The 24,516-nt window shown below is 37.2% G+C and overlaps 1 protein-coding gene across 2 annotated transcripts in view; it reads left to right on the top strand.

Annotated features, from left to right (window-relative positions):
* The first annotated feature begins 183 nt into the window (after positions 1-183).
* The window catches only part of LOC139941327 (uncharacterized), a 28,283-nt gene continuing 3,950 nt past the window's right edge, over positions 184-24,516 (top strand). Inside the window, exons 1-31 of one of the 2 annotated variants that reach the window (XM_071937761.1) lie at positions 184-425; positions 1,398-1,640; positions 4,122-4,276; positions 4,514-4,775; positions 4,986-5,069; positions 5,321-5,418; positions 5,613-5,757; positions 6,084-6,197; positions 6,647-6,772; positions 7,165-7,332; positions 7,781-7,906; positions 8,486-8,653; positions 9,036-9,173; positions 9,605-9,766; positions 10,686-10,865; positions 11,374-11,453; positions 12,182-12,377; positions 12,902-13,104; positions 13,506-13,666; positions 14,102-14,227; positions 15,486-15,537; positions 16,298-16,547; positions 16,992-17,144; positions 17,343-18,071; positions 18,383-18,514; positions 19,719-19,783; positions 20,505-20,598; positions 21,353-21,373; positions 23,659-23,687; positions 23,892-24,094; positions 24,283-24,439. In XM_071937761.1, coding sequence (XP_071793862.1) covers positions 1,410-1,640; positions 4,122-4,276; positions 4,514-4,775; positions 4,986-5,069; positions 5,321-5,418; positions 5,613-5,757; positions 6,084-6,197; positions 6,647-6,772; positions 7,165-7,332; positions 7,781-7,906; positions 8,486-8,653; positions 9,036-9,173; positions 9,605-9,766; positions 10,686-10,865; positions 11,374-11,453; positions 12,182-12,377; positions 12,902-13,104; positions 13,506-13,666; positions 14,102-14,227; positions 15,486-15,537; positions 16,298-16,547; positions 16,992-17,144; positions 17,343-18,071; positions 18,383-18,514; positions 19,719-19,783; positions 20,505-20,598; positions 21,353-21,373; positions 23,659-23,687; positions 23,892-24,094; positions 24,283-24,439 — 4,808 coding nt within the window. In that variant the 5' untranslated portion in view covers positions 184-425; positions 1,398-1,409. The remainder of the gene's footprint in view (positions 426-1,397; positions 1,641-4,121; positions 4,277-4,513; positions 4,776-4,985; positions 5,070-5,320; positions 5,419-5,612; positions 5,758-6,083; positions 6,198-6,646; positions 6,773-7,164; positions 7,333-7,780; positions 7,907-8,485; positions 8,654-9,035; positions 9,174-9,604; positions 9,767-10,685; positions 10,866-11,373; positions 11,454-12,181; positions 12,378-12,901; positions 13,105-13,505; positions 13,667-14,101; positions 14,228-15,485; positions 15,538-16,297; positions 16,548-16,991; positions 17,145-17,342; positions 18,072-18,382; positions 18,515-19,718; positions 19,784-20,504; positions 20,599-21,352; positions 21,374-23,658; positions 23,688-23,891; positions 24,095-24,282; positions 24,440-24,516) is intronic. The other variant, XM_071937762.1, reaches the window with a different exon arrangement.

Genomic DNA, 24,516 nt, shown 5'->3' with positions numbered 1-24,516 from the left:
TAAACAAGTTAATTTACATGTAAAATGGTAATTTTTATGTTTTTTTTGTAGTGTTAATTACCCAAAAAATTAACAATTAGTTTAATCTTTTACCTATAATTATAATGGTTTAGTCGACCTGACTGATTCAGATAGCGTCCTTAGCATCAGCATCAGTGTAAATTGCATTGTAAATGTGCACATAAAACTACAATGCATCATCAGTACGTGTTTTGTGTAGTAAAATGGACTTGTATTTGTAAGTTGTATCAACAAATGATTTGTGAGCTTTGATTTCTTGCGAACCATGGACCAATCTTCAATTGTGTCTTAAAACAACGACATTTGACAGGATAAAACGGAACTTTTTGATCCCAACAGGGGGAGGATGGCACAGTTAAACAGCTAGCCCTGCCCAGTTTTTGAAACGATTTCGTTTGAAAAGTGTAAGTCAACAGTTGTTTGTCCGTTTTTAAAACTTGTTCAAGTTGTAAATGGAATGTGTGGCCTAATTATTTACTAAAAGCATGGAGGTAGAATTACCAATTAGAATGTAAAAAAAAATCGTGAACAAAAGTTGTTGTTTTTTTCATTAAAAAGAAAATATATAAATAACTAAAAACCAAACTCACTGTAGATTTGAATCTTACCAAAGTATTGACAGTCAGTGGGAGCTGTACGCCTGGATCCATTTGTTTAGTTTTTAATGTTGACATTGCAGAGCTGAGAGTGCAGGTTTTTTTAAGGAGTGCAGTGGCTGCCAGTGTCCCAGTCAGTTCATGGGTCTTATGATTTTGATCATAATCAAATTGACAAAGTCAAATATGATATGGTGGTCGGATTTGGCACCTTTTCTCACCAAATTTGTGAAGTTGCAGTATGCTTTATACTTATAGAAATAAAAATGCCTAACATTAACAATAACAATTAAAAATTATTTCATGTTTATACTCAGGAATATAATAAGAACTTTTAAGATGCATGTATTCAAATGATTTTGATTTATTGGCAAAGCATTGTAAGTTACAAATGTGTTTATGTTCCCTGTTTAGCAGGTAGGTATTGTTGTAAATACTTCTAATCCTGATCTAGGTAGACAAGGTTATCGTCCCAACAATCCGAACGACCTCTCCTCATAGTTGCATATTAAGTCATAACCTTCCATCCTCCCGACAGTCAAGCTTTGGGAGGATTGTAGTTACGATAACATTACCCTCCTGCCGACAGCGAAAGCCTCCGGCTTCACCGTTCGGCAGGAGGGTTACGTTATCACAACTAGGAGGATTGAGGGTTACGATTGTGGCAACAAACCCCAAGACAATGGCCAGGGGCAACAAAGGCATTTGCCTATGTTTTCTCTTTGAAGCTTCAATCTTTTAAAAAGCAATACTAATTCCCCCTATGTATTTGATTTTTAGATTTGTTGCACTATGCAGCGAACAAGTTCACCAGCGATCCGTTACCGTAACCATGGAAACACAATGGGCCGAAGTTTCCATGAGGGAAATTATCAAGAAGACTTCAAGCCTCCCTCTCGTTATTCTAATACGATGTCTTCCCCTCCTGTTGTTTACAATGACGATGAATCAATCGTTATGAGTTCTGGATTGGATACAAGCTTTGAGTTGATGTCCGCAACGCAACTTCGTGAACAACTTAGGGTATGTAACTTAGGAATATTTCAATCTAATTAGATCAGTTTTACTATTGTTTTGTCAGGACTTGGGAGTCAACAAAGAACAAATAACTTGAGCGGGAATGGAACCAATGACCTCCAGGTTAACATGCTGGTACTTTATCAACTTGCCCTATAATGGCAGTCTCTCTATTTTGTCAATATCTTGGTTTAAGGGTGCCAGTTAGAAGCCATACAACCGTTAACTGATGTAGCCAGGTAACAAACCCAAGTTTACGATACAACCTGGAAAGCAGCAGCCAGGGATGGGACTTTACCCAGTCAGTTTCCCTTGTGGTTTATGTTTAAAGGCAGTGGACACTATTGGTAATTACTCAAAATAATTATTAGCATAAAACCTTTCTTGGTGATGAGTAATGGGGAGAGGTTGATGGTATAAAACATTGTGAGAAACGGCTCCCTCTGAAGTGCCATAGTTTTCGAGAAAGAAGTAATTTTCCACGAATTTGATTTCGAGACCTTAGATTTAGAACCTGAGGTCTCGAAATCAACCATCTAAACGCACACAACTTCGTGTGACAAGGGTTTTTTCTTCTGTCATTATTATCTCGCAAGTTGGATGACCGATTGAGCTCAAATTTTCACAGGTTTGTTATTTTATGCATATGTTGAGAAACACTAACTGTGAAGGCTAGTCTTTGACAATTACCAATAGTGTCCACTGCCTTTAAAGCCATTGGACCCTTTTGGTAAACAGTATTTTCCAAGGCCCACACTTCGTGTATCACAACTTCTATATAAAATAACAAACCTGTGGAAATTTAGGCTCAGTCGGACATCGGAGTCGGGAGAAAATAACGGGAAAACCCACTCCTGTTTTCGCGCGTTTCGCCGTGTCATGACATGTGTTTATAACAAATCCGTAATTCTCGTTAACGAGAATTTATATTGTTTTACCGTTTTCTCAAAAAGTAAAGCATTTCATGGACTAATATTTGAAGAGAAGTCTTTCACCATTACCTTCTGTAAACCCTGTAAATTATTTGTAAATCTGTGAACTTTTTTTTTTTTTTCTGTACTGAAAGGGTCCAATGGCTTTAAGGACAACAAACAAATTTACTGTTTTAGTATCCCCTCTGTGAATACATGTAGGTGCATTAGATGGGGTTAGTGTGTGGTTGTGATAACAGACTGGAAATGACCGTAGCGTAATGGGCAGAGAGGACGGGCAGAGCCGGGCTGAGCAAAGCTCACCACATACATGCCCTCTGCCTGTTACAGTAGGCCCCTACTACATGTATAATCTACACATGACCTCTGATACGTACTAGTTTACGATACAAAAATAATACCTAAGTGCCCTTAACAATACACTGTCCACAGTTGACTGTAATTGTGAACCAATGAACAATATAATGACTATTATCCCTCATAGATAAGAATCTATGAGGGCTAACCCTTTCAAATCAAAACACACCTGTGTTAATTTCTTCATGTTACGGGGAAGGGTACAAAGTTTAATCCCATCCGATAAACTTGAAAGAAGAGGCAAACTCATTCATAGAGAATTAATATTGGTCCATATTAACTTAGTCAGTAGCAATTTATCATATATTTATATGACCCACTTAACCTACTGTGATTGGTTGTGCATGTAGTAAGCATTTTACTGAATTTGTTGTGATAGTGACTTGATAAAGACTCAGTAATCTCACATTTAGGGCATGGAGTAAAGTATACTTTAGCCATTGCTTGGTGTGTGTGTTCATGCGTTATACAAAGGAAATTAAAGGCAGTGGACACTATTGGTAATTGTCAAAGACTAGCTTTCACAGTTGGTGTATCTCAACATATATGCATAAAATAACAAACCTGTGAAAATTTGAGCTAAATCGGTCATCGAACTTGCGAGATAATAATGAAAGAAAAAACCCACCCTTGTCACACGAAGTTGTGTGCGTTCAGATGGTTGATTTCAAGACCTCAAGTTCTAAATCTGAGGTCTCGAAATCAAATTCGTGGAAAATTACGTCTTTCTCGTAAACTATGGCACTTCAGAGGGAGCCGTTTCTCACAATGTTTTATACCATCAACCTCTCCCCATTACTCGTAACCAATAAAGGTTTTATGCTAATAATTATTTTGAGTAATTACCAATAGTGTCCACTGCCTTTAAACAAAATATTGTTCAAAAAGATAGGGTATGAGAAAAAGAATTGATTATATTTTGTATTGCCATTTCAACATTTATTGCCTATGTTTTATTCTTAGAGCTAGAGCAAAATTTCATTGAATATTATATCAGTTGATCAATATTGATGGTTTGATTTGTGCAATTTTTCTTGGTTTAAAAATTAAACTTGTATAGCATACTCTGTTTAATTTATGGTTGGCACTTGGCGGTCGCTGTAAAGTGTTTAGATGTATGATCTGAAAATGTTTTTTTTTTTAAGGGACACACCACCTTTAAAATGGGTCACATCTCCCCCCCTCTATCCCCCTACAGAGAGAACAGCAAAGAAGACGAGACAAGGAGAAAGAGGTTGATACTCTGAAGCGATCAACCACTAGCATGATGGGAAAACAGTCACACAGTCCAGCTGGACGCATTCATGACCACCCTACTAATAGTAATAGTCATGACTCAGATAGTGGTATCAGGTAACGTCAATTACTTTATTCCCAACTGACCAATCCGCCTGCCCATGTAGCACCCCACAATGATTATATTTGTTGTTTTGTAGCTCTTCTTGATGAGTTTCTTAATTTCAAATTCAGTTTGAGCTTCTTAAATTTATTTCTGAAGTTGGGATTCCCTTATCTTAATTTGGGTTTGAAAAATTCTGTAAAACTAAATGATAATGTATTTTATGTGTAAACAATTTTGTTGTTGTTTAGCTATTCCTTGTCAAATGGCCAGATGAAATCAACACCGCACCCTCAACACTCTTCCCCGATCCACGGAGACGTCGACACCAGCCCTACCTCCTACACATCTCGTAGATCAGCACGAACACCGGTCCCTCATTCTACTGATGAACATTGGGGTGTGTCTTCAACCTCAGGAGCATTGAAGAATCTTCAAGATGGGATGTATGAGAGTGAGCAGAGAAGGTTGGCTCTTGTAGAGAAACTTAGAGAAGCACATGAAACACTGCAGGTATGTCTAGGAATCAAGTCGGTGTCAGAAGTGGGATACAGGAATGTAGTTTCTCCTTTTCAAACCGGAGTTTTTTGTTTTTTTTACCACCCCCCCCCCCAAAAAAAAAAACACCCAAAAATAAATAAAATAAAAATTAAATATAACTTATACTCAAATTATAGTCAACAAATGGTTTTTAGTTAATGTGTGAACCTTTTTTTTTTTCAGCGTCAAACTGAACGATTATGTGACAGTGAAGCTAAACTTAACGACAGTCACTATGCCATGGAGAATCTGTCTTCAAATAATGAGGTAATTATTACTCAAAATGAATTCTATAATAAATCCCACTTGAATTTATTTCTTTTTTATGTTTACTAACTTCCTTCTTGGTGTTTAAATTAACAACCAGCTATATATCCAATTATAAATCTCAATTGCTTGAGGGCAGTACCGAATAAAATGAAATGATCGTTTTTATTCAGTTGTTCAAAGTTACCTTTTAAGATTGTGTATAATCTGTGTTTAAGTTGTTTATTTGAGGTGTCCATTATTTCTTTTAGGATTTGAACAAGAAACTTGCCAGTCTTCAACGTGAAAAGGAAAGGACAATTGAAGGCAGACAAGATGTAGTCAAACAAAATGAAAAGCTAAAACAAAGGTTTGTAAAAACAAACTTTTGCGTTTAATTAATTAATACAATTTGTATTTAAACTACAAAACTGTGCTCCTGTTAGTCTTGGTTTTATGTCTTTCTAGATACCTATGTTGTTTGATTCTTTCAGATTTTAATTTGAATATAAATTGTGTCTACTTTGACAAATCTTTAGAGTACTCTTAATATTATTATCACAGGTTGGATGAATTACTCCAAGAGCTGAAGGTACTAAAACTTTCTCAGGAAAGCACCCAAGCAGAGCAGCGGAAGCGAGATAACCTGGTGGAACAGACTTCTAAAGCACTCAATATGATGGAAGATGAGAACAAGAATTTCCAACAGGTATACTACCCTTTTTGGGCTCATCATACCCTGATCTAGGCTTTCTTAACCTCTTTTGGGATACATTTTTTGGAATCCACTACCTCCTTTGGGGTCCACTTTCATTTTTTGGGTCTACTTATCTCCTTTGTGTTGTACTTGCCCCTTTGGGCTCTAAATACCTCCTTTGGTACCGTACCACATACCTTCTTTAGGCTCTACACTCGCCGCTATGTGGTATCATGTTTAAGAAAAAAATTACTGTAAGTTCAACGAGAGAGAAAAAAAGTGTTCTGTTTTTCCATTGTAGTTAAAGAGGATAATAAGATGTGATTTCTATTCTGTAGATGAAGGAGAGTATGATTAAAGAAACTAAAGCATTAAGAGAGAGTCTTCATATGGCAAGAGCTAAAGCTGAGAAACTAGAGATGGATAATAGAGAACTAGAGAAAATTGCAGAGGTAAGACAAAGTTCAATCAACGTAAATTGGTGACAACATAAGACTCTTCATACAGGGGTGGATTTCACAAAGGTAGTCCTAACTTAGGACTAGTCCTAGGCAATGCTAAGTTAGGACCAGTCCTAAGTTAGGACCAGTAACTCATCCTAACTTAGGACTGGTCCTATCTCTTAGCATTGCCTAGGACTAGTCCTAAGTTAGGACTACCTTTGTGAAATCGACCCCAGGCATTACAAATCAGCCCTTTCTCATACCAAAAGGGTTCAAATGGATGAGAAGCATTGACATCTGTGTTTGACTGTGCCCAAATTATGCAGCTTTGGCTTCCTGTTATAAATAATGGGCATCGTCATCGGTAAGACCAGCTATCAAAAGCTGTCAACATGGACACGCCTGGAACTTTACAATATCTTCAGTTTTGAAAACTTTTATTTTTTAATTACTTCTAGAAACATGAGATGCTCGCCACTCAGAACGCTGATCTCAACAGCCAGTTACTGGAGGAAAGAAGAGCAAACACTGATCTTGATCATCAAGTGGACATCTTGAGAGCTGACTTCATGAAAACTAGAGAGGCAAGTCACTGATTAATAGTCTTGTCTACAACCCACTTATACTCAATCAGATATTACTGGTAGCCAGAGACAAGTCACTGATTAATAGTCTGGTCTACAACCCACTTATACCCATTCAGATAACTGGTAACCAGGGGCAAGTCTGTAATAATAGTCTGGTCTACAACCAAATTATACCCATTCAGATTACTGGTTGACACAGTCAATTCACTGATCATTGTAGACAAAAATACCTGAAATCTTTCAAATTATTATAAAGACAGTAGATTTGAGTACACTTGGCAAGAAATTCAGTTGTGAATAACTTTGAACTGATAATCATGTTAAACTTTACTAAAATCAACAGAAACCATTCAGCGTAAACAATGTCAGTATTTTCTTGTGACCCATAGGAGAGAGAGGTCTTCCAGAATCGAGCCATTCAATTGGATGAGAAATGCGCAGATTTGAACGCAAAGTGTGTCAGTTCCTCAGCATCTAAAGAGAGACTCCTTCAGGAGAAATTAGATCTTCAACAACTTCTTAATCTTGCCTTACATGAAAAAGAGCAAATGAATAAGGTACAATTTTTATTATTTTTCTGAGAGTATTGTTTTTTTATTATTCCCTTAACTCTTTCAGTGCCTGCTTTGTTTTGCATTTTAACCCAAAAATGCCAAGCTCTTTGAGCTGTTTCGAGATTGTGTAAAAAAAAAAGAGAAAGGAAAAGGGTTTCTCATAAGACAAAATGTATCTTGCTGACTTGTGTTGCTTTGGTACTACCGAAAGTCAATAGTATTTCTTGAGTGATAATGCCCTCTTGGGATAACATGTATATTATGTGTGTCATACATGTACGAGTGATGACCCTTTTTGAGTTAATAGATCATTCATGTACGATAATGACACTTTTGGAATACATAAAATAGCCTGTACAAGTACGTCCTTGGTTCTGAAATAGTTAAAGTTTCAACACTGAAGCGGAAAGCTAGATGCAAGGCTGACAATGCTTTTTATTTGTCTTGACAGACGAGGCAGGGCCTTGAGGGTAAAGTAACGGAACTTCATCTTGAAGTGACTCAGAGTAAATTGATGGTTGAGAATAAAGATGAAGAGATGGACAAAATGATGGAAGAGCTTAATGCTGTTAAGAAGGTCAGTTAAATGTAGATTTGGTTTTAAAGGCAGTGGACACTATTGGTAGTTACTCAAAATAATTATTAGCATAAAACCTTTCTTGGTGACGAGTAATGGGGAGAGGTTGATGGTATAAAACATTGTGAGAAACGGCTCCCTCTGAAGTGCCATAGTTTTCGAGAAAGAAGTAATTTTCCACGAATTTGATTTCAAGACCTCAGATTTAGAACTTGAGGTCTCAAAATCAATCATCTAAACGCACACAAATTCGTATGACATGGGTGTTTTTTTTCTTTCATTATTATCACGCAAGTTCGTTGACCGATTTAGCTCAAATTTTCACAGGTTTGTTATTTTATGCATATGTCGAGATACACCAACTGTGAAGGCTAGTCTTTGACAATTACCAATAGTGTCCACTGCCTTTAACACAATGTGTATATTTACTTGCTTGGTAGATAATGTTTTTTGAGAACTTGTCTTGCTTTTATACTCTACTACTGCAGAGTAGATTTTCGGAATTTGGGAGACTTCTCTATTGTGAGTATGAAAATAAATGTTTCATTGAAATGAATTGAATTGAATTGAATGATGTAGGTGAGTGAAGTTCTGTCGTTGGAGCTTGCATCAGCCAGGACTAATCTTGAGAAGATCCAGGAAGATGTGAAGCAGCTTAGCGCAGATAAACGAATGATTCAACAGCAACAGACGTACTGGGAGAATGAAGCTAAGAGAGTATCATCAGAGAGAGATGCTTTAGACCAGGTAATTGACTTCATCAATTAACGTTTGTGATCGATCAGATTGATTTGTCTCTTCTTTTATTGGTTTCTCTTTTAATTTCAAGATTTGTTTTTTCACGATTCCTATTCAATATTTTTTTTATTTCTTGAAATGCTTTTATTATCAATATTATTTAATGTTTTATCGTTGTCTTTTTAACCAAATCTTCATCTTTTTGTTGATTCCAGGCTCTTGTCATGTCATTTTAACCAAAATGTTTTAAATCTTTTAACTTTTTGTTTGGTATTGGTAAATAAAACCAAAATGAATTTAATGCATTGAACACACAAATAATTATATATAGTTATATATTTAAATAGAGAACTAGCTTGTTTACTGTTTTTCATCTTCTTGTTCATCTCAGGCTCTTGAGCAACACAAACAAGACTTTACTCAGGAACGAGAGCAGTTAGAAGGACAGCATCAATCCATGAAGGAGAATATGAAAGAAACTAGGACAGAGAAGAATAAAATGGCTGCTAAATGCCAAGAGCTTGAAACGGTGAGTCTGCTTACTACATTATTCCGTGCTTACTGCAATAAATCTCCTGTCACACAAAAAAGTTAGCAATCAATATTAGTGCTTGCTGTTTAAGCATAGCTTAGTATTAAAGGCAGACAAGTTAATTTCAGTGCTAACCAGTGACATCAATGCCAAACTTTGAAAGAAATGTGAATTAAGCAGGAATGAAATGGCTGCAGAAAAAAACTGTTAGTTAAAAGGGGTGATCCAAGCCGTCTGCTTACTGCGACATTACGTGCTTACTACAATCACTCTCCTCTTTAAAAATTAAGGTAGTAATCAATATCGGCGCTAACTGTGTTAGCATAGCTTAGTAATCAAACAAGTGAAAATTCACTGCTTACCAATGCCATTATGGCAAAATTTAGAAAGAATGTGAAATCAGCATTTTCTGTTCTTTATTGTTGTAGATGCTGCAACGAGCTAACGATGATTTGCGAGATAGCGCCCTCACTCAACAGGAGGAGATGGAAGAGTGGAAGATGTCATCTGAGCGTCTCTCTGCCTCTTTGAGTCGTAAAGATAATGAGATAACGTCGCTCACTGAACAGCTACAAGAAGCTAGAGATAAGGTGAGGTTTCATCACACTTCTCAAAGTTTTTACTTTTCCTTCTCGTTTACTACAAAAGGAGTAACACTAACAATGATTGCAGCACAAACAAACAAAGTAGGGGAAGGTAGTGCATTCTGCTTTACCACCCAGGCTTCTAGTGGATGACACCCATGCCTACATCCTAACGAACTGTGAAGGGGGTAACCCATAGAGATATATATATTGACTAGAGCGTTAACTTGCTCTGCGTTTTGAAGCCACCCTGAGCGCAGCCATGTTTGATGTGTTGCGTGAGTTCGGAACGATTTTAAGAGAACACACATTGCCGCGATTTTTTACATTCGGCGTGGGCGCTGACGTATGCGACTGTCCACTCGCGTACGTCCGCGCTACGAAAATGGTAACTTCGACTTGATTGATGTACTAAAAAAAAAGTATACGCGCCTTTTAAACATGACGCACATGACGCTCGCAGTTTGTACGCTGATCAGCAGATTGTGCGTTCACATTTGCTGCATTTTTTGCTTCGATGACACATAAAAAAGAACAAACGCACTATCATGCAAATAGCCGTACAATTGCCGTACAAAATTTCAAGCTTTTGTATTGGTTTGTACATAAACATGGATGCGCCCACACGGCTTCAAAACCTTAGTGCGTGTATAGCGGGGTGTTAGCGCTCTAGTCAATATATATAGCTCTATGGGGTAACCCCACTTTCAGCCTAAGGAGTAGGTGGCAACGTGCCCCTGGTAACAATTGATTTTGGTCGATAGCCCCAATCAGTTAAGTGTAGCCCTCACCTTGAAGTGGTTGTCCGGCCTTGGGAGTAAAAAATGAAATAAAATTGTTTTAACGCATACGTTTTCCCCCTTAAACACGATACTATAGATATGTAATTTGCAACTTATACATCACTAAATTTGGTTATTTACAGCATGTTCAGTTGAAAGGAGAGCTTCAGACAGCGAAGTTAAGACAGGAACAGTTTGCAGAGTATCGTGAAGAAGCTGACCAACTTAGAGAAGAGAATAAGCAACTAGCTCAAGATCATGCTGAGGATCAACAAGTTATACACCTCCTTGAAATGCAGAAAGATATCTTGACCAAAGGACAGGTATGCATGCAAAGGTTTTGTTTGTGTTTGTTTTATTTCAAGTTATTGGCAAAAGACCTTATGCATTGTGTCATCCAGCGGCCATCTTAATGGAAAAACGGTGACGAAACAATCGAAACGCACAGATTTGTACGCGCGGCGCACAGGATGATTGGCCAATGAACAACCTCCTTTTGACATCTAGGTGAGGGCGCCCTACTGAAATGACGTCATGTGCATAAGGTCTATGGAGCCAACATAATCGTAACAGTGTAGACAAGGAGCATTTAGGTTTGAAGAAAATTGAGAAAATGTCCTCACTTGCAACTGCAAAGTGGTGGTTAATTACTTTCATTAGGTTGCAATCATTGTATCTTGAACCTTGCATTGTTGTATTCTCCTGTCCTCTCGTGGACTGCAGCAATGCTTGTTGTAAGCGTTACTGCTGTCCTGGAGAGGGTGGGTTGTCTTTGATTACAAGGGATGTTTGATTTTGATTGACAAGTTTGATTTAATGTCTGTCATGCAGAGTCCTGGCGGCCAGCGACTGACTTCAGAACAACTTCAAGCTCAAGTCGATCATCTCCGAGCTGAACTAGGATTAGCAGAGTAAGACCAAGATTCAGTCTATAATAGATGTTAAATTTGCATCGGGGATAAAGAATATAATTTTGGTTTTTACCCATACACGGATGTGTGTTAGCACTGTATACTCAGTACTTTCCAGAGTCCTGTGAACAAATATCACAGGCGTTTTACTCGGGTGGGATTCGAACCCATGACCCTTGCAGATTCAGTCTCATGATGTTTTTGTTTCTCTGTGTGCTGTCTCTGAATAAATGACTTAATCAATCTGAAATGATGTTTGGGTTGCCAAATTAAAACTGTTATCAAGCCATATGGTAGCCGAATTGCTCTGATAGTCTTCAGGAGAACATGTACATTTAAAAGCCATTGGACACTTTCTGAACAGAACCAAAAATTTAAAGTTCACAGATTTACAAATAACTTACAGGGTTAACAGAAGGTAATGGTGAAAGACTTCTCTTGAAATATTATTCCATGAAATGCTTTACTCTTTGAGAAAACATTAAAACAATTATCAATTCTCGATATCGAGAATAACGGATTTATTTTAAACACCATGTCATGACATGGCGAAACGTGCGGAAGCAAGGGTGGGTTTTCCCGTTATTTTCGCCAATGACCGATTGAGCCTAAATTTTCATAGGTTTGTTATTTTATATATAAGTTGACGAAATGTAGGCCTTTGGACAATACTGTTAACCGATGTTGTGCGATTGCTTTAATACTTTGTTTTGTTGTTTTTCTCATAGGGATAAGGTGAATGAACTTCGAGAAGAACTAGCAAGAGAGAGAGCCCAGACTGCGGTTAGTTTTGACCTGTCAGACGGAGCTCCACGACGCTCAGCTAGAAGCACTCCAGTACCTTGCCATAATTGCCAAGAGCTCGCTGATCAGATTGTTAAACTACAGGAACTAAACTCACTGTTGTCTGAAAGAATAAATAGGGTGAGTCACAGTGATACTTAGGAGTGTATCAAGCTGGCCAGAACTAAAGCTCATTTGAGATTAAGGTCAAAGTTCATTGTGTTCTCTTTGTTCAAGTAGCTTGAGCATTTTGTTGATGGATATGTGCTCGCTATAATACTCCGATATTCAACTATTATTATCACATCAAGAAGTCAAACACATTTTGGTTGATGCCACCGAAACAAACATTTTCTTAACCCTGAAACTTAACATACTATCATCAAAACTGAATTATTCAGAACTGTAGTTTAACGGTTATTTCAAAGTTGATTTTCTTCTCTGCTTTTCACCAAAAAAACTTATATATTGCTTTCTTAAATGTTGTACATCTTAAGATGCCAAAATTAATGTTTGCTTATCCCTGACTTTTGAAATTATCATTAAAAACTGAAGTGTCGGAATTCTGCATTTAAGAAGTTAAATAACTTCAAAATTGATTTTTTTTTCTCTGATTTTCACAAAAAGAATCTTAGATTTCATTGATTAATTTTGTACACCTTCAGATGGAAAATGAAAGTCATCAGACGTCTCTTCGCTCTAAGGCTGTCTCCGAACTCCAGGAGAAATGTAGACACTTACAAGAGAAGTATAAATCTCTTGAAGACAGTAACAAGCAACTATCTAACAACGTCAGCCATCTTGAGACAGAGAAGATTGACTTACAGAGTAGAGCAGTCGGCTCAGTCTCAAAGGTTGAATATGATCAGTAAGTTGGGAGTTCTCTTTCTTAGTTTTGGTGGGGAATTTACAGCAATATTGTTTTATGTTTTTGGAGGTATAAATTGATTTTTTGTAAGGTACCGCCCAACTCACAAGGCCAGACGGCCACTTCAGGGGTAGGGCTACACTTGGCTGATTCGGGCTATCGACCTAGATCAACTGTCACCAGGGACACAATTTCACCTACTCTTTGGGCTGAAACAGGGTAACCCTTCACAGTCCGTAAGGATGTAGGCATGGGTATCATCCACGAGGAGCCTGGCTGGTACAGCAGAATGCGCTACCTCCAAACTTTGTGCACAAAATCTGAGCCATCTATTAGGGACCATCTGAAGGGTGATCCGAACGAACCCTGTCTTAATTTTTGGATCATTCTTCATTTCTTAGGATGGAACGAGAGAAGACCCGGCTGAAGATGGATTATGAGATGATAAAGTCTGATTATCATGAGCTGGAAGGACGCCACCAGCGGTTCGTTACTGACCATCTCTCAAGGACCTTAGACAGTACTGGACTAGGAGCATCTCTTACTGCACAGGATCATAGAGGTATATAATCGTGTCTTGGAATTACCATCTTTGTCATGTTCTTGGTCCATCTTCCACCTCCTTGGTCTCTATTTGCAAGTGTTTAGTATCCATCTTCTAGCTCTTGGCCTAGACATTCAATGTTTACCTCACCAACAGCAAATTCAAATTTTGTCAGGCAGTAGGTGCAGGCCCTATGTAAGATTACTTAACTTCTGACAGTGCATGGCCAGTGACTTTTCTCTTGTAAATAAAAAGTGGTTGTATTTGTAAGAAAGAAGTAAGCTTTCCATGAAGTAAGGCCACCTCTTAATTGGCGGCATCATCAAGTAAAGAGTGCCCTTAGCACCAGTTGTAACCATAATCGTATCTGTCAATTTGGATTATTGCTCAAGCTTGAATTGAGGGCCCTGACGGAGGTTGAAAAATAACTTTGTATAATTTTGTTGCCTTCAGATCACCTTGAGGCTGAAATCCGTAAACTACAGCAGGAAAATGACTCCTTAAAGAGGCAGATTGATCTTCTTAAGAGCCAGGCTCTTATTGCTGAGAATGCTAAGAGACGAACTGATGACAAAATACGTAAGTTCCTTTAATAATTCCAAGTGTAATCCATAGAATACTATCACATGATTACAGTTGTTTTTTTCAAAACCCTTTACAAATTTATAAAATTCAAAAGATATGCTGTTATTATTTACTTACCCTCTTATCAAATACATAATTGCATTTTGATAATATTGTGTTTGTTTGAATACTTAATGTTTGGGAGTAGCAGAGTGTGAAGCGTTAGGTGGCATTAATTTCTTGCTTGCTTGTTTATTTGGAGTCACATTTATTTTTGGCAAGTTGCATTTGAAACATTGTTTTCTCTTTTGATTTTGTCGCTCAAACACACTGTGTAGTGAACTTTGGTAAGTGACACACAATAAGAAACATACTCCACTTTTATAAGCTTGTTTACAGCTGAAGAACTGTTTGTTTTATTGTATCACTCACTCATTCATAAGCAGGAAGGTTTCCTTTTGAAATATAATGTATCACATTTGTTTGCATTTGCAGTATGAAAACTTGTGTTGTGTCTTTGTGTCTTACGTCATTTGTATAATCAACCCTTCTTTCTATTTTAATCATTGTTGCCGATTTGATTTTTGTTACACTGCACTGTTTATTTACTCTGTAATGTGTCTTTAACTCTCTCTCCTGTGGCTGTTTGTCACTGAATAAAATGACTGTTTTTGTGACCTTTAAACACATTCATTTGAAAAATGATTTAATTCACAGGTCTGATGTACATAAATTTGACATTATGTTTTTGTCCATGTGTTACCATTAATATAGTGGTCACAATATAGATAGAGATTAATATAGTGCTCTTAGATAGAGTTACTTGCCTGTTTACAATGTCATTTCATTTGTGTCCCCTCATCAGAATTTTGTTGTATTGCTCTTAAACCATTTTGATGTATAGACTTGCTTTTTTTACGTATATCATTTTTGGTGTGTTTTCCTGTGTATGTCTTTGCTTGTTTGCCTTTTTAAATTGTTTAGTGATTTGTATTATCTTCTGTGCTTTTTTATATGCCCCCTCTTGCCTTAATGTATTTTTAGGGTTTTAGGAGACATACGCCTTTTGGCGACAGTTATCTTTTTTAACTTTTATGCTCTCCTGGGCACCCCACTGTTGTTTTCATTGTTTTCTTAAATATTTTTAATGAATGTATATGTGCTTGTAAATGTGATTGCCCGAATAAATATTATTATTATTATTATTATTATTATAATATGTTATTGCTAAAATACTTGATACATGATTGGTTTCTAATTTGTGATTTTGCAGAGTTACTTGAGAAGGAAGCTCAAGACATGCATGGTGATCTGATAAGACAAAAGTAAGTTACGATGATAGGAGTCGGTCTTTGTTCTTTTTAAGACAGCTATCAGCCTAGCCCTCTTACAACCTGCATTCATCAACCCTCCTTACTGCTGACCATTAATGTCATCCACTGTGATTTGGAATTATAGATTAACCATACCAGTTTGGAATATAACATCGTGTGTGCATGTATCTACACAGTTAACCCTCCTACTCTCTGACCATTTAATATCATCCACTGTGATTTGGAATTATAGATTAACCATACCAATTTGGAATATAACATCGTGTGTGCATGTATCTACACAGTTAACCCTCCTACTGTCTGACCATTCAATATCATGTTAGGTTTTGATTGATCCCATATGCCAACCTGCAATTTGATATCATGCCGTGCATGCATCTACACAATACACAGTCAACCCTCCTACTGTCCGACCATTCAATAACAATCAGTTACACACATATAATAGATGTTAAATTTGCATCGGGGATAAAGAATATTAATTTGGTTTTTACCCATACACCGATGTGTGTTAGCACTGTATACTCGGTACTTTCCCGAGTCCTGTGAAAATAATATCACAGGCAAGTTACTCGAGTGGGATTCGAACCCACGACCCTTGCAATTCTAGAGCAGTGTCTTACCAACTAGGTTGCCCGGCAGCTAGAGGCAGTTCGAATCCACAGTACACAATAGTTACACACAGTACACAATAGTTCTGAACATAGTTGTACCAACATAAATATCGACCTTCTTTCATATTCTCTTCCAGACGTAGACAATCTCCAGTCCCTGACAACGAGCCGCTTTTGAGGTCACAGCTTCTAGAACGAAGCCACACCATAAACCAACTACAAGGAGAGATTGCTACAAAGAGCATCGCCATGGAAACCATGAGGCAAGGAATAGACTCAAGACTGAGTGATAAGAACCGAGAACTTGACGAGTTGATACGAGAGAAGGAAGAGATAAATGAAGTCAGAAGGAAACTGGAACAAGAGAAGCTGGTTCTTGAAATCAAGGTAAGTCAAAAGTTTTTCATTATAAGATGGAAACACTTATGGTTCATGGACAAGTACATCCATATAGCAAGAAAACATCTAGAATCAATTTTATAGCTCTGCTTACCGCCAAAATTTGAAGTTTGATCACCATTCTCCTCTTTCTGTGCAAACACTGAATTTCTACGCTAGCTGTGTAAGTAAGAAAATGCCTAGTAACGTTGAGTACGCACGTGCACAACTCAAAATTCAAGACCAGCCAACTCATAACGTAAGTGCAGAATTCCCTGCTCCCGTAAGCGCTGATTCTTAGCTCATGGTAAGCAGAGCCATGAAATTAGGCCCAGGTGCCAAACTGAATGCTTAAAGTTATTACATTGATGTTTTACATTGACCATGCTGCGTATAAAAAACTCATCTTTGCACTGCAATAAGAAGTTATTTATTCCTTAACCTCATTCTCAGGTTGATGAGCAGCAATCAGTGTTGGAGCAGATAAGGCAGGAGAAACCTCGCATTCTTGAAGAGAAAGACACTCAGATTGCTGAGCTACATGCAGACTTCATTCAAGCTGATAGGAACGCCAAGAAACTAGAAAATGATCTCAGAAACATGCAGGTAAAGTTAAGACCAGTCTTATCTCAAGTTAGGATAAGTTATCTAACTTAGGACTAGCCTTACGTTTTTTATAACTCAGGGCTGGATAGTTCAGTTGGTAGAGCCCCAATACGTTAATCTGGAGGTCTAATGTTTTTCTTGTTCAAACCCAAACCATTTATTTCATTCCCAACTCGACAACCGTTTTATGATTTCCAGGAGAAGCTGATGGAGAAGGATAGTGAGTTGATAGTTCTGAGTCTCAAGCAAGCTACGGAGCTGGACAGCGCTCAAGAACATACTCTCAATAAAGTCAAGGACCTCCAAGGAATCATTATCAAGAAGGAACATGAGTCGGCAGACCTTCGTCAAGAACTCCAAGTCAAAACCAAGGACTTCCGAGAGTTGCTTCAGGCCAAGACCAGACAAGACTTGGAACTGGAGCAGAGTAAAGATGACAGCTCTCGCCGGATTGAGCAACTGACAAGCCAGAACCAGCGACTTGAGGCCGAGATTGAAGCTCTTAGAGAGGAAGTTGCATCTCTTAGAGAGCAGCTAAGAGCTTTGAGACAAAGTCATGATTCTGATTCGGAGAACCTAAAGGAAAGACTTGCCGAGACTATGCGAGAGACTTCTCGCCTGAAGGGAAATCAAGAACGGGAGGTAATGGAACTTCAAGCTGAACTGGCGAGGAAAGAATCTGAGCTTCAGAGGGTATCATCAGAGAAGGGATCTGAAGTAGAGAGTCTTGAAGACCGGCTGGAGGATTCTACAAAGGAGTTATCTCGATATCGAGACAATAAGGAGAAGGAATTGATAGAATTGAAGAGTGAACTGAAAAGGAGAGAGTCTGATTTACTAAGACAGATTGATAAGAAAGAAGAAACCATCAAGGCGTTACAAGATGAACTTGAAGATGAGAGACATCGTAGACCAAGACTCATGAAGGTATGAGGAACCTTTTAGCATCTTGTAAGACACTCTTGAACAAATGTTTTGCAGATGTAGCTTAGTAATGGTTTTATGCATGCAATCCTTTGATCATCAGCACTTATCAACATTGACGAGCAGTCTAGGGCGTTGGTCTCAAGTTCTGTAATTTACAGAATGTGGGTTCAAATGCTGGCCTGCTCAGTCGTGACACTTGTGTCCTTGAGCAAGGCACTTTACCATACTTGCTTCTTTCCACCCAGGAGTACAAATGGGTACCACCTAGAGCCGGGGAGTAACCTTGTGATGTTATCTTTCTTTCCTTCTAGCAATCGATGAATGAAGTAGAGGAAGAATTAGCGTCAGTCAAGGGAGAACTCCAACGTGTGAATGGGATGATTGACATCAAACAATCACAGATTAATGATCAGAATAACAGACTCAGAGATCTAGAGACAAAGGTGAGTAAAATAAACACTCTTATTTTCGGTTGCTCTCTCATTATCCCTCAGGGCAGGAAAATTACCCCAAGTAAAAAAAACCTTGAAGCCAGGCGTTCCTTTGTAAATATTGTTCACAATGATCTCATTTGGATAGATGTTAGTTTTGCATCGAGAACTGTAGAATATTATAAGTTATCACACAAGCGCGAGTGGAATACGAAAAAATATAGCGCTTATGCGTCCCATATCCAACTAGGTCGAAAACGAATTTATCTTCCAGTCTCACTTGCAACATGCAAAATTTCAAACTTCAGAGCGTTGTTTCACGACGAACAGCATTCACGCGCACAAAGTTTAGAATGTAATTTTTGCACTGTCTGTATACGGAGCGTGATAAAATGACATTTCACAATACGCACTGTGTAATAAAAACAGGAAGTAGGATATAAAACAGAGGTCGTAGCATTATATGTTTTTATCCCCCTAGTAGTTTGAGCTCCTGATTGGTGGATTAGCGCGTACTGGAAGATAAATATATTTGGTTTTGACCCAATCAGTCATCAAAGTCAACTTTGATTACCACTGTATATACTCTTTGAGTTCTTTCGGAATTCTTTGAGTTCTTTCGGAATTCTTTGAGTTCTTTCGGAATTCTGTTTCATAGAAAGTACAGTGGTTCATAAAGTATACAGTGCTATGAATTATACACATCGGTATTTATCAATTCATGTCAATCTTGTGGGTGTGATCTTCTACTGGTTAAAGGCAGTGGACACTATTGGTAATTACTCAAAATAATTATTAGCATAAAACCTTTTTTTGGTGACGAGTAATGGGGAGAGGTTGATGGTATAAAACATTCTGAGAAACGGCTCCCTCTGAAGTGCCATAGTTTTCGAGAGAGAAGTAATTTTCCACGAATTTGATTTCGAGACCTCAGATTTAGAACTTGAGGTCTCGAAAGCAACCATCTAAACGCACACAACTTCGTGTGACAGGGGTGTTTTTTTCTTTCATTATTATCTCGCAACTTTGATGACCGATTGAGCTCAAATTTTCACAGGTTAGTTATTTTATGCATATGTTGAGATACACCAACTGTTAAGGCTAGTCTTTGACAATTACCAATAGTGTCCACTGCCTTTAAGATCATTGCTGACTGAAAAGTCACCATTTAAAAATATCTTATTTTATATTTATTCAAATTGTTTTTTAATTGTAGAAAGAGGAGATTCAACGGGAAAAGTTAGAAATGAGACGAAAACTTGAGGCTGAACTCGACGAAAAGTGAGTGTGAATTTTGTATTTTGATTATAAGTGTTGTTTGTATTTCACTGATGTTACTAATTGAATAGGTTTACATCTCATCCTCTCACGTGGATTTGGTTTTCAGTCGCTACCTGATTGCATGGGTTTTCCCCTCAATCAATCAATAAAACATTTATTTCCACATTCACATCACATAGAGGCATCATCCTAAAAGCCGAGGCTTGTGGCGGATGTGCCCGTTACAAGATTACAGAACAAAACAGGAATACAGCACTAATTAGACGAATAAATAAATACATACCACTACGGTAGATAACTACACAAAGGTTTAACCATGGTTTTAAACAATGTAAATATAACTATGAAGCAGAACATGTATGTGAAGTAAACAAAGGGACAGCAATTAAACAAACAATACAAATTAGAAAACATAGACGAGTAAGTAGGTAGGTAAGTAAGTAACGGCTAAGCCAACTACCAGTATAAAAAAGCAAATCAATCAATTATGTTGGGAATTTAGTAAAAACGTTGTTAGTCAGTATTTAAACGAGCTAATTGAGGGGCAATTAGTAATTGGTGGTAGAAGATTATTCCAGTTTTTTGGTCCAGTTATTAGGGTTATCCTCCCACATCTTAAACTTGAAAAACGTTTCTTCTTGTTTCCTATTTATCCTGTTATTGGCACTAATTGTACCATTAGATGTGTAAGAAATAAACAAATTATGTTGTTCTGTTAAAGCACTGACACTATTAGAGAGTTACAACGAAAGACAGATGCTCAGAAAACCGATCTGGAGATTATGAAGGAGAAATGTAAAGCGCTAGAGGGCCAGGTATGTTACCTATCCATCACCCTCCCCCCCCCCTTTCTTGCACCCAATGCATGAGGTTGAATTGTTTTTTTATGTCTCCTCCCTCTCAACTTGTCTTGATGTTTCTTGCACCCAGTTAATCATAGTAGCCAATGCCTTCGCCAAATGTAAAAGGGGGTCCGTACTAATGTCTGAGGATTTGTAAATAACACTCTATCCAAAATGATTGCTATGTCCATGATTCTCTTGGATTCAGTTCTTTTGAAGTCAATCACGGCATCTGAGCAATGAAAATACTGATTGTGTATTTCTGAACCTCAATGAACTATTCACCACCAATACCACCATGTCAGTTTCCTCACAGTTCCTTATTCCCTATTCGTGCAAACAAAGGCATTGTATACTGTTAAGTTTGTGTTTACCCCCAACTTGAGTGAATGTTTTTGAGATTGTTGAGTTTCTGTACAAATCCACTATAAAAGATGAAATATTGATACAAACAGAAATTGAAAAAAAAAAAGGACATATATTTCTTAATTTGAAAACTGAAGACACAAGACATGTATTATGGTTCTTTGAATAAATGGGATTTTTTTTGTATAAACTTTTAAAAAGTGGATCTGTGTTTATGATCTAGTTGATTTTTTTTAAAAGTTCTATGCACGTGTGTTTCCTTTTTAGTTGCACCTGTTGTATTGGTTTTGTTGTGTTTCCCCCTGTGTTTTTGTTGCTGTTGTTGTTGTTGTTGTGATTTTGTTTATTATCTTATTCTCAGGGGTTAGTTGATGACGTAAAGGTACGTTGTTATACGTAAATGTCGCAAACAGTGTTAGGAAATGCATGAAGCTTATTCCAGTGTCTTAAAGCTTGGTTCCTTGGGCTGCTAAGCAAGCTGATAATATAAAAAAGCAGAGAACAAAATTGAAAATTCATAAAACTAAAAGCATCATAGAATCATAAAATGCATTAAGCTTGGTAAGTCTTTTAGAAATTAGTACCTAAAGTCAGACAAATGGCTAAAGATTTGAATCTGTTAAGCAGAGAAAGCTAATAGTACAATTAGGTTATCAGCCTTAATAGCATGTATGCATAAATAGTTTCTGACCAATTCAACTAATGTCATTAAATACATGTGCTCATTCCACGTAATGTGCTCCGATATGTACTTTGAATGCAGAATATTAGCTTTCAAGAATGCAATGTCGCAGTTGTTTTATTGTTGCTTTTAGTCACTTAAAGCCATTGGACCCTTTCAGTACAGAAAAAAAGAAAAAAGTTCACAGATTTACAAATAATTTACAGGGTTTACAGAGGGTAATGCTGAAAGACTTCTCTTGAAATATTAGTCCATGAAATGCTTTACTTTTTGAGAAAACAGTAAAACAATATCAATTCTTGTTAGCGAGAATTACGGATTTATTTTAAAACGCGCGGATACAAGAGTGGGTTTTTCCGTTTTTTTCTCCCGACTCCGATGACCGATTGAGCCTAAATTTTCACAGGTTTGTTATTTGATATAGAAGTTGTGGTACACAAAGTGTGGGCCTTGGACAATACTGTTTACCGAGAGGGTTCAATGGCTTTAATTGATACTAACTTACACTGTAGTAGTTTTGTTTTCTGTGATTGACATAATTCATTGTTGTTTTCCATTAATTGTTTTCCTATTGATGTGATATCTAATTTTTGTTTTGCATGATTTGATTTACTACTATCATCATCATCATCTCACCATCATTCTCATCCTTCTTACTGCACTTCTTAGTCAACCAAGGTAGGTATCAAGATGCCATCAGACAGCCTTTGTGTCTTCACAACATTATTTACCATTCTTCCTTTTTTAAATCCGATTCACAATTTTATTTTTTCCCTATGAAAAATTTGCCAAGTTGTTTTTACATAGCCTAAATAAAATGCTATAGAAGCATATGCAAGCATAATATTCGTCCCACTTTTGTCTGATTTCCAATTTTATTTTTGCCCTCAAAAAAATGAGCAAATTTGTTTTAAATAGCCTTGAAGCCAATCATATGTATTATACATGTACATGTATATATGTGACCCCCTACGTGAAAATGAGTAAGATGTTGACAATTTCAAGGATTGAGTTATATGTATGGCTGGAAGGAACACACCAACAGCAGTAATTTGGTATGTGTCTAAGCTTTGGGTGTATCGCGTTGCTGAGTTACTTCCGTTTGAAATTAGCCAATACATAATTTTTTCTGAAAAACGAATTACAAGTAAAGTGATGTTTTAAACTACCATTTCGCGCAAAAGGATACAAATTTGACATAAGTATGATCACAAAATTGTTGTATTCATAGCTTTATTGCCTAAAAGTAAGTATTCTAAAGGTTACCCACGCAAATATAGATCTTAATGAAACATGAAACTGTCCATTACTAAATAATGCATTGGGCGACATCTGACTCATTTTCACGTAGCGGGTCACATATCAGTCTATGTACTTAATAACATTGTTCTACTTTTTGCCGAGGGGCAGCTATCTTGCCTGATAATGTCAGTTAATGTCTTTAAAATGCTAAAGAATCCTTTTTAACAATTTGTCAAGATAATTCTGCTCTTTTCTCAATATTTTCTCAATGTGTTGATATAATTATCCTTTCTGATCCTTTTTCATAAATATTTTTGGTCTTTTGTTATTATTATGTACTGATCCATTGTCATAATTTGTTCTGATCTTTTCTGATTTATTGCTTGTAAGGTGTTGTAAAAGTATTTATACAGCCGTCGATTTCACAAAAGTCTTTCTAACTTAAGACTAATTTTAGGACTTAGGACGAGTCCCAACCCTGCACTGTAGCATGCGGACCTTAAGATTAATCCTAAGTTAAGACGAGCTACTCGTCCTAACTCGAGATAAGACAAGTCCTAACTCTTTGTGAAATCGACCCCTGTACATATAAAAAGTTTGATCAATCTTTGATTCTCACAATACCTCTATTTAATTACACTACTAAATAGACTGAGTCTTTAGATTATCCCATATCTCAACTTTAAAACACAATATTAGTTTAGAACTCTAAAGTTAATTTCATTGTTTCTTTTCATATGCAGCAAGGAGATCGTGATGAGTTTTCCAAAAGGTGAGATATTTTATTTTTGTCCCGAGTGTATAATTTTTACAAAAGAATTATCAACTTCCTCCACTAAATGTTCTGTTTTAGTTTACTGTAAAACTCTTTGATAGCCCCATAGTACAGCATGAATATAGAGCCATAATTGTACTAAAGAGATGAAGAAATGTACTCTTTAGGAATTTACTGATTTTTCTATTTTTGGGGTCAAAGGTTGGAGGATAAGATTGAGAGTCAGGAGGAGGAGCTTCATGCTTTGAACCGACTGGTCAACGACCTCCAGAATAGAAACAAGAAACTAGAACAGACAAGAGAAGCTCTTCAAGACAATGTGGAGACGGTGAGAGAGAAGAATAAGAAGCTGTTAGAGGCAGAGAAGGCTCAGAAGATGCAGATGGAGAGCTTGAAGGCGTCAGGTGAGAACACTTAGGAGGTTGTCATGAGATTGGGGTTTGGACTAGTGAACATTGAAGATTCAAACGTTGCAGCTGGAGAGCCTAAATGCAGCATCTAGAAATATTCAGGTTTTAGCGTGTGAGACACAAAATAATAATTTTCTTAAATATTGACAATTTACTTATTGTCTCATTTTTCTTGTACATAGCGGGAGCAAAGTGTACAACCTGCAAACGTCTTGAGAATCAGTATGAAGAGGTCTTACAGGAGAAGGAGACTCTTGAAGAAGAGAATGAGGAGCTTCAGCAAGAACTCGAGAAACTGGAAGGCCTTATCAATCTCCAACAACAAGACGCTAAGAAAAGGTAGCAAGGAAAACTGCAAAGTGAAATTGATTATAGTGTCTTCAAGATTTAGTTTTGGAGATGATCTTTAAGATGAC

This window comes from Asterias amurensis, chromosome 9 (genome assembly GCF_032118995.1).
Source record: "Asterias amurensis chromosome 9, ASM3211899v1".
Lineage (NCBI taxonomy): Eukaryota > Metazoa > Echinodermata > Asteroidea > Forcipulatida > Asteriidae > Asterias > Asterias amurensis.
Note: the sequence above shows the minus strand (reverse complement) of the source record. Positions and strands in the feature narration are given on the sequence as shown.